At 38.2% G+C, this 12,923-nt stretch overlaps 5 protein-coding genes across 8 annotated transcripts; 3 read left to right on the forward strand and 2 right to left on the reverse strand.

Moving 5' to 3' along the window:
* Positions 1-21: 21 nt before the first annotated feature.
* Positions 22-2,310, forward strand: LOC124408357 (phosphatidylinositol N-acetylglucosaminyltransferase subunit Q). Of its 3 annotated transcripts, none has more exons than XM_046885243.1 (5): positions 22-1,122; positions 1,209-1,489; positions 1,563-1,755; positions 1,879-1,993; positions 2,067-2,310. In XM_046885243.1, the coding sequence occupies exons 1-5, from the start codon at positions 322-324 to the stop codon at positions 2,261-2,263; spliced, it is 1,587 nt and encodes a 528-aa protein (XP_046741199.1). In that variant the 5' UTR covers positions 22-321; the 3' UTR covers positions 2,264-2,310. The 3 variants fall into 3 exon arrangements, with proteins under 3 accessions (XP_046741199.1, XP_046741201.1, XP_046741202.1); XM_046885245.1 differs by having other exon boundaries at positions 2,073-2,310; XM_046885246.1 differs by lacking the exon at positions 1,879-1,993 and having other exon boundaries at positions 2,073-2,310.
* Positions 2,311-2,331: 21 nt separating this feature from the next.
* LOC124408358 lies at positions 2,332-3,242 on the reverse strand. The gene is made up of 2 exons (XM_046885247.1): positions 3,158-3,242; positions 2,332-2,917 (listed from the first exon to the last, which is right to left on the reverse strand). The coding sequence occupies exons 1-2, from the start codon at positions 3,223-3,225 to the stop codon at positions 2,509-2,511; spliced, it is 477 nt and encodes a 158-aa protein (XP_046741203.1). The 5' UTR covers positions 3,226-3,242; the 3' UTR covers positions 2,332-2,508.
* A 54-nt stretch (positions 3,243-3,296) lies between these two features.
* On the forward strand, positions 3,297-7,877 carry LOC124408356 (DNA topoisomerase 3-alpha). Its single transcript, XM_046885242.1, has 12 exons — positions 3,297-3,440; positions 3,648-3,811; positions 3,948-4,291; positions 4,373-4,491; positions 4,572-4,918; positions 4,991-5,279; positions 5,456-5,954; positions 6,032-6,377; positions 6,481-6,940; positions 7,020-7,263; positions 7,351-7,589; positions 7,659-7,877. Exons 1-12 carry the CDS (start codon positions 3,398-3,400, stop codon positions 7,697-7,699), a joined length of 3,135 nt encoding a protein of 1,044 aa, XP_046741198.1. The 5' UTR covers positions 3,297-3,397; the 3' UTR covers positions 7,700-7,877.
* On the reverse strand, positions 7,623-8,592 carry LOC124408359 (protein chibby homolog 1). Of its 2 annotated transcripts, XM_046885249.1 has the most exons (4): positions 8,318-8,592; positions 8,140-8,255; positions 7,789-7,875; positions 7,623-7,674 (listed from the first exon to the last, which is right to left on the reverse strand). In XM_046885249.1, exons 1-3 carry the CDS (start codon positions 8,499-8,501, stop codon positions 7,789-7,791), a joined length of 387 nt encoding a protein of 128 aa, XP_046741205.1. In that variant the 5' UTR covers positions 8,502-8,592; the 3' UTR covers positions 7,623-7,674. The 2 variants fall into 2 exon arrangements, with proteins under 2 accessions (XP_046741205.1, XP_046741204.1); XM_046885248.1 differs by having other exon boundaries at positions 7,623-7,875.
* Positions 8,593-8,700: 108 nt separating this feature from the next.
* LOC124408164 lies at positions 8,701-12,888 on the forward strand. The gene is made up of 7 exons (XM_046884904.1): positions 8,701-8,937; positions 9,031-9,255; positions 9,448-9,921; positions 10,022-10,216; positions 10,315-10,509; positions 10,901-11,125; positions 11,293-12,888. Exons 1-7 carry the CDS (start codon positions 8,823-8,825, stop codon positions 12,765-12,767), a joined length of 2,904 nt encoding a protein of 967 aa, XP_046740860.1. The 5' UTR covers positions 8,701-8,822; the 3' UTR covers positions 12,768-12,888.
* Positions 12,889-12,923: the final 35 nt, after the last annotated feature.

Here is a 12,923-nt window from a genome sequence, read left to right on the forward strand (position 1 = left end):
GACTGGCTGTCAATATTGAAATTATCTAGTCAATGCCAACCAGCAAGATTCGAATTTCGAGGTTATCAATAATAGAACTGGTGAAACTTCACAGCTGAATTCAAAAGCATTTAGTATTCTTATTCCTCATAGATTTTCGCTTGATTTGGGTGTAATAATTCTACAAGCTGAAATGTACAACATTCTTCACTGTCACATCAGAAATCATAAAATTTGAGGTTAAGCATTCCAGGCGGATTTCAATGTCGACCGTCAGATAACTTGTAGCAATTTCCTTAGGCGGATTAGAATTTGTACAATATAGTTTGAGCCGCTTGGACAATGACAAAGACTATATTAGTATTTGTTCCTAAGGAACTTTGCCATGAGAAGCCGGGTTACACGTTTGGCAGAGTCGTATATGATTCCTGGAATGATTCAAAGAAATTTTTTATCGTTGGTGTGAGGAAGGTGGATTCTGGCAATGCGGTTCAATCAAACAGCGATTTGATCGGGTACTTTTCCGGCTCTGACAACACGCATGAGTATTTAGACAAAACATTATCGGATTGGATAAACGTCTATTTGTCTCCAAATTCCCAGTCCAATGCCATTAACTACGAATATTGCATCCGTGACGTTCTCGTAGACAGTGCCAAGATCACACCATCCGCATATCACACTGTGATTATAATTTACGATCAAACTGCGTTGCTACAGGCCGAATTGTTGGTAAACAAGGCACCGTCGGGTGATCACTTTCAAGAACTGAAGCAAACTCTGCAACAAAGGTCCATAAAGGATGAGATAAATAGGAAATCAAAAATTAATCTCATCGGAGAGATCCTTCTGACTTATCATGCATTATTTCTGTTGTACATAATGCAATTCCTCTACAAAATAGCGAGCAAACTTTTTCCGGTATTGAAATACTCTGCTCTTGGCTTACACATGCACAGTTGGCTGGAAAACGGACAATGGACTTTGACCACAATTGTACAGAGAAAGAAAATCACATTAAAAACTGGAAACTACATTGTGGCCATGGTACTCGACGTCTTACTCGGTATCTTGCTTCTGCAATTTTTGTTAGAAAATATTGGACATGCACCACCCTCTCGAGTACTGTTAAATAATGCAGAGGTGATTTATAAACAATGAATCATACTTTATAGAACAGTCGGAAAATGAAATCGTATAATTACAGGAATCAATTGCTTCCATTTCAGAGGGTTGTTGAATCACTGAAAGGGCTGGTAAACTGGTTAATGGGAGCGCCAGCAGGCTTGAAACTGAACTACTCGTTCAATGGGATGCTGGGTCGTTTTTTCTTATACCACATCAACCTGTGGTGGACATTTTTGGTGGTCAGTGAACCTTTACTTGAATTTGCATTCGAGGTTCTAATCCTTTGTGGAAGACTAGGTGCCACTTTCCAAATAGCTATAATAGCTGATCTCTTGGCTCTTGTCAGCTTCCACAGTTACTGCATCTACGTTTATGCGGCAAGGTGAATATCTACACAGCACACAAATTTTTGACTTTCATTGATTTGTGATTTCCAATGATCTCGTCAAATGCAGACTGTTCAACATGCAACTGAGAGGTCTGATGGCACTGTTCCATTTGTTCCTTGGAAAGAAGAAGAATCCGTTGAGAGAGAGGGTGGATTCATGTCAGTATCAGGCTGATCAATTGTTTGTTGGAACATTGTTGTTTACTATCCTCCTGTTTCTAATGCCAACAACGTGGGTTTACTACTCCGTTTTCACTACTGTGAGTAAAGCAATAAAAACTAATTAAAATCCAAATGAATTGAAATCACAGAAATCAATGTTAAACAAAATTTTACTTGAGTGTTTCCCAAGTAAATCGGGTAAGTCTATTTTCTTTCCATAGCTCCGACTCGTACTAATTGGCCTAGGTGGATTTCTCACCAGACTTAAATTCTACTTACAAGTTCTGCCAGTCTATGCCTTTGTAAAATGGCTTATTCGGTCCCCGGTTATGAGCAGTAAGTAGACCCAATGATAGAGTATTCTGATTCAATGCATAGACGTTATTTCAAATGTTTAATTTCAATATTGTTCCAGGCACAATAAACATGAAGATTTATTCCAGGAGCGGAAAAGGCCCAACTACCCTAATCGTGTCAACGGTTGTATCTCCGTGGGGTGAAACTTGGAAACGTTGCATTCCAGAAACAATAAATTCTCACCCACCGGTTGAGTGGGGTAAAATTGTGAGAAATGTATTTTGGGGTCAGCTTTTGTACCCATTGTGAATAACTGTGCCATGTATAAATAAAAAGTTGATAGATGATTGATGGTTTTTTTTGCTACTTCCATCTCGTTTCGTTATTTATTATTCTTTACTATATATTTAATTATTTACAAGCTATTGAAATATTTCCAAGCAATTTCTAAGCCACGAAAGCACTCGGTTATTTATACTAACAGGTAGTGTGGAACTCAATTTTCAGACATACAATCAAAACATAAGATTAAATGAAAATAGTTAATGTAGAAACTATTGGTTCATTTTTTGTTCTTCGATTTCCCTCAATCTCGCCTCTATAGGTTTTGTGTCAAGATTACGTTCCCGATTAAACTCCAGGGCAACTCTTAATTGAACTTCTTCCAGACCCTCTATGTGATCGTAGAGCGTTAAATCGAATATTCTATCAATATCGTTTTCTTCCCTTAGAATGCCAAAATATATAAGAACCGCAGCTGTGCTCCCAATCACAACGTAATCCTGATACCAAGGTTCCTCATCATCCGGTAGTCTTCCTGATCTTGATTGCACAGCCCTCCAAGAAGCAGCCTTACTAGTGGTGAACTGCTTCGGCCCCTCAATCTCTTCCTCATTTTTGTCATTCCCTGATTTCTTAGAGATGTTGGCCACGGTTCTCCCGCCTATCGGTATTGCTAGTTTTCTGCAAATAAAGTTAAATACAGTTCTTTTAATCTCTCAAGATGACATCAATGCTTTCATCATAATATTGCATACTTTGGCGCAACAACCGAGTAGACAAGCAGCGACCTAACCTCAAATGAAAATGAATTTATTTTTGTTGTACAGTTGACTAATCTAACGAGGTTGAAAGACGACAAAGCGAGTCACAACTACAATAAAATATATCTTGCCTTTAAGCGGTGTGAAACATCTACTTTACCTTCGCGTTAATAAATTATATTCGGAGAAAATTGCTCCAGCAAATTTGCGCAGCCTAGCAGACGCCATGTTTCCGGAGTTCTACACAGCCGAAAAGAGATGTCAACACTTTCGATTTATTTCATAATTTATTTTGATTTAACATTAATTAGAAAAAGGATGCTTTAAGTTTACGTTAAATCATTAGGCTTCGGAGTTTTTTTATCATATTTTCTACTTTTCAGTACACTAATGCTGCTTAATGCATTTTGCATTAGAAACAAAGATCAACCGGTTATTTTTTGGTGAGAAGAATGTGAACAAAAGATTTATCTAATCACCGAGTATTTAATGTTAATTCTAAACGATTGATTGGGACAATAATCTTAATCAAGTCCAAGACGTTTCATTACCGTCTGACTCATACTTTATTTCTTAGCTTCTGATTAACCGTATGACATTTATATAGAAAATTATGAAGAGATTAGAGGTTAAGTAATATTTGTTTATAGATTTGAAAACTACATGGATTCAACTGGCCAGATTTAGTAGCAGTGATACTGTCAAAGAGCTGAAGAATAGCGGTAAAAACGTCATGAAGGTATTAAATGTTGCTGAAAAAAATGACGCAGCTAAAAGTATAGCTGGCTATCTCTCACGCGGATCTTCGCATCGGGTAACTATTTGATTCTATTTGGTTTTTTCATCTGAAAAATTCGACGCACCCACTTGCTGCCGAACTCTGAAATATCTTAATTGGTCACATAAACAATTAAGATACCAATAATACTAACGAAGACGATTATTTTCAGCGAGAAGGATTATCGGTATATAATAAGATCTACGAATTTGATACTCAGCTATGGGGCCAGCAGTGCAAAATGATAATGACGTCGGTATCTGGTCACCTGTTGAATCACGAGTTTGTTGGAGGATATCGTAATTGGCAGGGATGTAATCCACTATCTTTATTTGAAGCACCTGTGGTTAAGCAGTGCGAGGAGAATTTTATAAAGATAAAAAAAACCTTGGAGAGGGAAGCTAAGGGTTGCCAGGCACTGATTATATGGACAGATTGTGATCGAGAGGGTGAAAACATAGGCTTTGAAGTTATACAAGTTTGCCAAGCTGTGAAGCCCACGATTAAGATATACCGGTAGTTGTTTACAAGGTTAAAGCTGTAAATAAATGTCACTACTATTTTGAAGTACATTTTTACTTGACTATTTTCTTTCAGAGCAAAATTTTCGGAAATAACAGCTCAATCAGTGACTCGAGCACTTCATAATTTAGGGGAACCGAATAAAGCCATAAGCGACGCTGTCGATGTCAGGAGTGAATTGGACTTAAGAATAGGTAATTTGATTGTTCAACTAAGAGAAAAATGAAATATGGGTAGATTGGGATTATTAAATGTTTCAACCTTATCCCAACAGGAGCTGCATTTACACGATTTCAAACAATGAGACTTCAGAAGGTTTTTCCACAAACACTAGCCGCAATGCTGATCAGCTATGGCAGCTGTCAATTTCCAACCCTTGGTTTTGTGGTCGAAAGGTTTCTCGCTATTGAAAATTTCAAGTCAGAGCCGTTTTGGAAAATCCAAGTTACAGACGAACGTGATGGAATATCGGTGGAATTTAGATGGGACAGAAATCGTTTGTTTGAACGTCTCCCATGCCAGATATTTCTAGACATGTGTTTAGAGTCTCCTACTGCGACTGTAGAAAAAGTTACATGCAAACCGAAAAGTAAATGGAGACCTCTGCCATTAGACACTGTCGTGAGTACAACTGGTTTATGTAAATCATGATTATATGACAACCTATACACTTCAATTGTATCGATTCTGCAGGAATTAGCCAAATTGGGTTCACGCAAGTTGAAACTGAACGCAAAGGAGACAATGAAGATAGCAGAGAAACTGTATACTCAAGGTATTATCAGCTACCCTCGCACAGAAACTAACATTTTTCCCAAGGAACTCAATCTTGTGCCACTGGTCGAACAGCAATCTGCAAGTCCACAGTGGGGACCGTTTGCGCAACAAATACTGCAAAACGGACCTTCCCCACGTCAAGGGAAAAAAAATGATGGAGCTCACCCTCCAATTCATCCTACAAAGTACATTGCTACATTGGGAGGTATGTTACAAAGCTTAACCAACTTTACTGTTAGTCTAAACCGGTGTCACGGCTTCGCAAATTTCTAAAAATTTTCAAAACGATAAATTTTCCCAGAATATTTGAAAAGATTTCCGCTTGATGCAAATTGGTGATCATATAACGATTTTTTAAATAAATAATCCACTTTATTACAGGCAATGAGGCGCGTGTGTACGAGTTTATCGTTCGTCATTTTTTGGCCTGTATATCAAAGGACGCCGAAGGTCAAGAGACCATTGTTCATATTGATATTGCGCAGGAAAAATTTGCAGCGAGTGGTCTTCGTATAATTGCCAAAAATTACTTAGAAGTCTATCCATACGAAACGTGGAATGCAAAAGAAATTCATGCATACGAAGAGGGACAGATATTCAGACCCACTGGCATTGAAATGATTAATGGGGAAACTTCACCTCCAAACTTACTAACAGAAGCTGACCTGATCGCTTTAATGGATAAGCACGGAATCGGCACTGATGCAACTCATGCTGAACATATTGAGAAAATAAAATCGAGACTATACGTAGGCCTGAAGGATCAAAAGTATTTCATTCCCGGAAAACTCGGGATCGGATTAGTCATGGGCTACGACAGTATGGGCTTTCACATGTCCAAACCACACCTTAGAGCAGGACTTGAAAAGGATTTAAAGCTGTGGGTGAAATATCAACTAGTTATAAAATACAATGTCATTATAATCAAATAAGGTAGGAATAAATAATTTCTTTCAGAATATGCGACGGTGTGAAACAGCCAGCAGTTGTTCTGCAAGACCAAATATCCAGGTATAAAACAGTATTCACAGCAACGTTACAGCAGGCTGGTTTAATAGATGAAGCACTTGCACACTATCTTGACGAGCAACCAGTGCAGGTGCAGCATGCTGAAATAGCAAACCCGGAGCAAGATATAATTGTATACAAGTGTCCTAAATGCGGCAGTAATATGTTATTAAAGGATCGAAGGAACTCTCCTGGAAAATATATTGGCTGCATAGCGTTTCCGACATGTAATAATTCGATATGGTTTCCACCCACTGTTGAGAATATAGAAGTTTTGAATAACAAGTGTAACAGGGTAAGTCGAACCAGTAACAAATAGTCATAAAAAAATATGGGCCTTGGAATTTCTAGTGCGTAGTATCAGGATAGAGCATTGATTTGATTGTTTGTATTTTCAGTGTCCAGGCAATATGCCATTACTCAAGTTTACTTTACGTCAAGGGACTCTGCCGCATCTTGGAACCTCTTACACCTCTTGTATAGGAGGATGTGACGCAATGCTCAATGAGACTTTTGATATTCGAAAGCATAGTGTACAAAATGTGCCACAGACTGGTAACGGCGGAGCACCTGAAACAAACACAAACCAAAATCCTAGAGCAAATCAAAGACTGCAAAACACACAAAGGCAACCTAATAGCCGGATAAATAATTCTAGAGCAAATGACACAAGCCATAGTGATTCTGGCGTGTCTACTTGGAACTCTGCTCCTTCGACGACTTCTGCACGTCATAATGAGTTTTCTAATCGTGCTAGTAATCAGAATCAACAGAATATGGAGACTGATGACACGATTCTTTGTAACTGTCACGAAAGAGCAATAGAGCTTACTGTACGTAAAGAGGGACCAAATCAAGGTAAGTTAGAAATAAAATGTTACCTTTGTAACACATTTTTTGCTATCTGTTTATTTTCGACTGAAAATAATTTCCACAGGAAGACAATTCTACAAATGTGCCAAACCGCAAGAGAATAGCTGTGATTTCTTTCTCTGGGCTGCAGAAAACGCTCCACCCAATAATAATGCAAACAGGAATCGCGTACAACCATCTCGGAATACCAGTAGCAGCTATAGTAATCAAACACAGCAGAGACAAGCTAATATGAGGTTTGACAGAGATGCTGGAGGATCATCGTCGTCTCAAGGCATTACCTGCACGTGTGGGCAACCGGCAAGAAAGTCAGTCCACCAATGAAATAACTTACTTCAAATTTTAAAGCTTATCCCAATTCTACCAGCACTAATGCCCTCTGTAATATCCCGCAGACTTACTGTACACAAAGAAGGCCCTAACAAAGGAAGAGAATTTTATGGATGCCCTCAAGGAATAGGCAGTACATGTAAATTTTTTAAATGGGCTGATGAAAATGACAACGAAGGCGCAAGCGATAACAGACAGAGAACACACACAGGGGGCTTTCGGGGCGGTAGAAATACACAAAATTCAAATGTTCCTGGAGCAAGAAATCCAAGTAAAAGGAAGTGCGGTATTTGCGGAGAAGAAGGTATACTTTTGATGTACACAATAATCACACTTATTTACCAAATGGATAATTTAATTATTGATATTTCAGGTCATACCAGACGTACCTGCTCACGAAATGATGCGGGTTAGGACAATTTATTGAACCAGTTTAATAATATGAAAAATCTTCAAGACTTTGATAAGTTAAATTGTAAAAATGTGATATTATGTGTAATTACCTAAGTACTTTTCGAGTGTGACAGCTTATCTTTACGAGCATCGAGTTCTTTACCATGTAGATTAGACTCTGCTGTCACTTGCGTCAGCTGAAAAAAAATTAACAAGTAAATCTATAACATTAATTTTGTTTTCCAAAAAAAAAAAAAAAAAAAAAAAAACCAGTGTAATTCGCCTTGTTTTTTCTACTGCGCTACACAATTGTATGGGTGTACATACATGTAATTGTGTATTGCTGGTTACCCAGAGATACAAGAAACAATAAACAATGATAACAGTAATGAGATTATAATTTACTTATAGTACTAACGACATTGCTTACGACTTTTTTATTACAGTAGAATGATGATTACCATGTCGAGCATCAGTTCGAACTTCAGCTTCAGAACATTATTCTCCTCTTCAAGCTTCTTCACCTCTTTTCGTAGCCGTTCATTCTCTTTGTAAGTTCCACCAACTTTACCAGATTCTGTGAAAATGAACAAATGGAAGTTGTAAATGTGTTCTGAGATTGTGCTCGACTGAATTTACCAGGAATCCACTGTCCACCGTCGAATACAGTCTCTTGGTCACCGAGTCGCAAACGTATGGGTCCAACATCAGGCCCTAATTCTTTTTCGATCCTTTTAGGGCTGAGATCCTTGTTCGCCAACGAAACGAATGCCTTTCTAGTAGGCGTTTTTTTCGGTGAAAACTTGTTTGAAAACAACGGCATGTTTTGTATACCTTGATGAAATGTCAAAAATATTGTTGGTTATGTTTGTATAAACAACCAAACAGCCATTTTGTATCAATCCCATGATCCGACATCTCTTATTTCAAATTAGAACTAAGCAGAAGATTACAGTAAACCATCTACAACCAGTTTTTTTTCTTCATGAATATGCTACATGTGCGCAAATCACGGCGCAAATGCTCGCAAATCACTAACACGAGGGAAAACAATGTTTGAAAGTGCGTAAACATTTGCTTCGTATTCGATCATAAGTTTATCTTGCAGTGTTCACCTGATAAAAACGTTTAAATAAGAATTCAGATGTCTAAGCGATATTCGAATAGTCGAAATTCACGTCGACGTACCAGGCAAAGCCTTCAGAGTGAGATTTCTGGCGTACTCGATCCTGATTCAGATGTCGGCTTTGACGGTGAAGGTAAGTTGGATTGACAGTCTGATGACTTTGTCTGAACCAAAGAACAATCACCCCCCGCTAACTACACCTCACAACGAAACTTTGTATCTTAAGGTGATCCACTGTGGTTCCAAAGATTGGACAATAATTCTGTAAGTGTACGTCCATCGAAGCGCTTCAGTGCAATTCAAAATGAGAACACACTGCTTGATTCCAACTCTGAACCCGATTCAACGCCGCTGCGAAAGTCCTGGTGGAAGGGTCTCGATAACACACCAGATATTCAACTCGATAGGCGCGTTCAATCTGACGCAGCCAGGATCAAAAGCCATGATGAGGGTATGCCCACGTTTATTTAATACTTCCCCTACAGCCTTGCTGTTATTTTTAGCTAAATACCGTTAATTTTACTACAAGACAATCTACTCCCATGTTTAGCATTCCGTAGAGTTGATTGCACATGCAATACTTGAAAAACTACTGTAATAATGTTAACTTGTTTCAATATCATTATTAAATTATCAATTCCAGGAAACCATATCTCAGATTCGGATAGCTCAAATATTTCACCCGTGGACGAAAGTCTGATAAAGCAGAGATCTAGGCTGCGTCGTAATAAGCGAAAGAGCTTACAGAAGAATGTTTTCTCTGAGGTACTAGAATCATCAAAGGTATCAATTGGTTCTGAGAAAAATGATCGGTCTACTCAGCGCAGAGACAAGCAAGACGAAAGTATCTCCTCATCAACTTCTGATACTAGTAAAAGTGTAGAAAAGATCCGGAAACTGCCGTTCAAAAAAAGAAGACAAGTTGCACCGATCAGAGGGTCTCAGGACCTGGCAGAAAATCCTGAAGACAATTTGTCCAATGTTTTTGAAAATGTATTAGAAGCATCGGATCAATTCGATCATTCTAACAGTAATCTGTCTATAGGCAGTGCAGAAACATTGAAATTGAAACATCCACTGCCACCGAACCACGAAACACAGAACAATTCATCAACAGGTAAAGAGCTGTTTTCTGAGCAACTGGGCAGGTGATTTTAAATTATTATTCTGAAAAATGTTCATGAATGTAATTTTTTCCATTTTTCATTTGGTCATAGATGTCAGTTCCCAAGTTTTGGAATCTCCACAAGCAAAATCACCCCGTAAAAAGCGAACCATCTTTACAGCAACTAGGAAGAGAAAAACACCAAATTTTTCTGAATTGTTGAATGAAGAAAGTGAAGACGAACAGCTGGGTGATCAGCCTTCAAATGAAGAGGTGGTGAAGTCGGATCAGAAGCAAGTAATTACAGGTAAAGAACTTTTTTGAGCAGTTGGGCAGGTGAAATTTAAATTATTTGTATTGAAAATGTTCCTGATTGTAGTTTTCTACTTTCTCAATTGGTTATAGATATCAGTTCGCGTGTTTCGGAATCTTCGCAAGCAATATCACCCCGTACTAAGCAAACCATCTCTGCAGCAACTAGGAAAAGAAAAACAGCAAATTTTTCTGAATTGTTGAATGAAGAAAGTGAAGATGAACAGCTGGGTGATCAGCCTTCAAATGAAGAGGTGGTGAAGTCAAATCAGAAGAAAGCAATTACAGGTAAAGAACTTTTTTGAGCAGTTGGGCAGGTGAAATTTAAATTATTGGTATTGAAAATGTTCCTGATTGTAGTTTTCTACATTCTCAATTGGTTATAGATATCAGTTCGCGTGTTTCGGAATCTTCGCAAGCAATATCACCCCGTAATAAGCAAACCATCTCTGCGGAAACTAGGAAGAAAAAAACAGCAAATTTTTCTGAATTGTTGAATGAAGAAAGTGAAGATGAACAGCTGGGTGATCAGCCTTCAAATGAAGAGGTGGTGAAGTCAAATCAGAAGAAAGCAATTACAGGTAAAGCACTTTTTTGAGCACTTGGGCAGGTGAAATTTAAATTATTAGTATTGAAAATATTCCTGATTGTAGTTTTCTACATTCTCAATTTGTTATAGATTTCAGTTCGCGTGTTTCGGAATCTTCGCAAGCAATATCACCCCGTAATAAGCAAACCATCTCTGCGGCAACTAGGAAGAGAAAAACAGCAAATTTTTCTGAATTGTTGAATGATGAAGGTGAAGACGAACAACTGGGTAATCAACATGCAAATGAAGAGTTGGTGAAGTCAAATCAGAATGAAGAAATTACTGAATCCGGCACTCTGCCGTCTCGAATCATAGGTAAACTCCAAACTTTTTTAATAAATCAAAGTCCGATACTACTATTTCATTGGTTGTGGGAATCAATATCGAAGGCATTTCACAAAGTTCGAACAATTTTCAATGTAAAATGCAAGCCATGACAACCGTCACATCTATCTATGTTGAACAATTAATTTTTTTAACAGGTTCACGGAGCAACATTCCGGCATCCCAAAGGGATTCAGATTCAGAAGACAGTATTAAGAAATCACGGGGGACTTTTCTTCGTAAAAAGCGAAGAAGTAATCAGGAACAAGTGTTCGCACAAGCCTTGGAATCTTCCAGTTCTTCTGTTCACTCTGAGACCCGTCAACGTGAAAAAATTGATACACTTATACGTTCGAGACACGAATCACCAAAGTCTGATTTTGAGAGACAATCCATGACTAGAAAAAACGATCAAGACACGCCAGTACGTCCATCATCAAGATTACCGATCCGTCATTCTAGAAGCAAAAGCAAGGCTGGCCCAGAAGAAATTGATAGCCAGTCACGTGCTGCAAGTGACGGAAATCCTCTAGATCAGGATCAAGTAGGAGAGGAGCAATCCAACATTAGGTTACTGATAACTTCTGATGAAGAGGAAGATCATGAAGATATTACTGGAAATGAAAATATCCCTGAGAGTTCTGTCAGTCTTGTAAAGGTAATGCCAGTCACACGTAGTTTATCAAGGGTGCTCAAGGGTCGTTCTGATGAAGAAGTTTCTGGAAATGAGGAATTTCAGACTAGTGTAAGCACTGGTTGGGAGGAGGTTGCATCAAGCACACGTCATGATTCGGCGGGGGTACAGAATGTAGGGGAAGTTTCTAAATCATTGCTGAAAGTCAGTAGCGATACTACAAAAAAAAGTACGGGGTTATCCACCAGCAACAAAAGAAAAAGCAGCACTGGAAGGACCGTGGGAGTCACCAGAGTTGCGCAAGATGTTACAGAGAAAATTATAAGCTCCGGTGCTTACAATGAAAGAGAATCAACTCACCAGCCCGATTTGTCACAAAGAACGCAACTGAGTACTCAAACAGACCCTGAAAAAGCAGCTCGCCTAAAAGGTGCACTTGAACAAGTCAAGAAGAAATTTGGTTTGCCACAGAACAGTGGAATTGAATCCTACTTTATAAAGACTATAAAGCCGAAAGCTGCTGTTATTAATCCAGAAATTTTGGCAAGCCAGAAAACTCCTGTTAGAAACCAGCGTAAAACACCATTAGTGGAACCTAACAAAGCTTATATTGTAGATGGCAAAGTATATAAAAGACCAAAGCTTCCAAGACCCAAACCATGGGTTACAGATCGCTTATATAATTTCTTGTGGAAACAAATGGAACCAAAGTATAAACTCAAAACCAGGATTCGATCTGAAAAGTTTATTACTGTATTAAGTGACGTTGTATCACTTGTAATCAGACGTAAAAAATATGAAAACTACAAGAAAGATCTACAGGATTTAATAAAAGAAATGGCTCATCTGGGAATAATAAAAACTAGAAATGATTTCAATAAATTCTGTCAAGATTTTCTTCCTCCCAACTTTCGCATGAAAGTGGTCCCAATGGTGCTGCCAGGAAATGTTAGAAATGTTCCATTCCATCCAGATGAACTCCACACGCCAATTTTGTAAATTTAAATATAATATTACATAATTATATCTGCACCAGAGTATCAAGTGAGCTACGATTAATACATCGGAAGATTATTATGCTGTATTATATACCATAGTTGTCACTTATTTTTTTATTCAACACCCAATTTACCTAAACAAGTGATTACTTTCGAG

The sequence above is a fragment of the Diprion similis genome, chromosome 7, assembly GCF_021155765.1.
Source record: "Diprion similis isolate iyDipSimi1 chromosome 7, iyDipSimi1.1, whole genome shotgun sequence".
Lineage (NCBI taxonomy): Eukaryota > Metazoa > Arthropoda > Insecta > Hymenoptera > Diprionidae > Diprion > Diprion similis.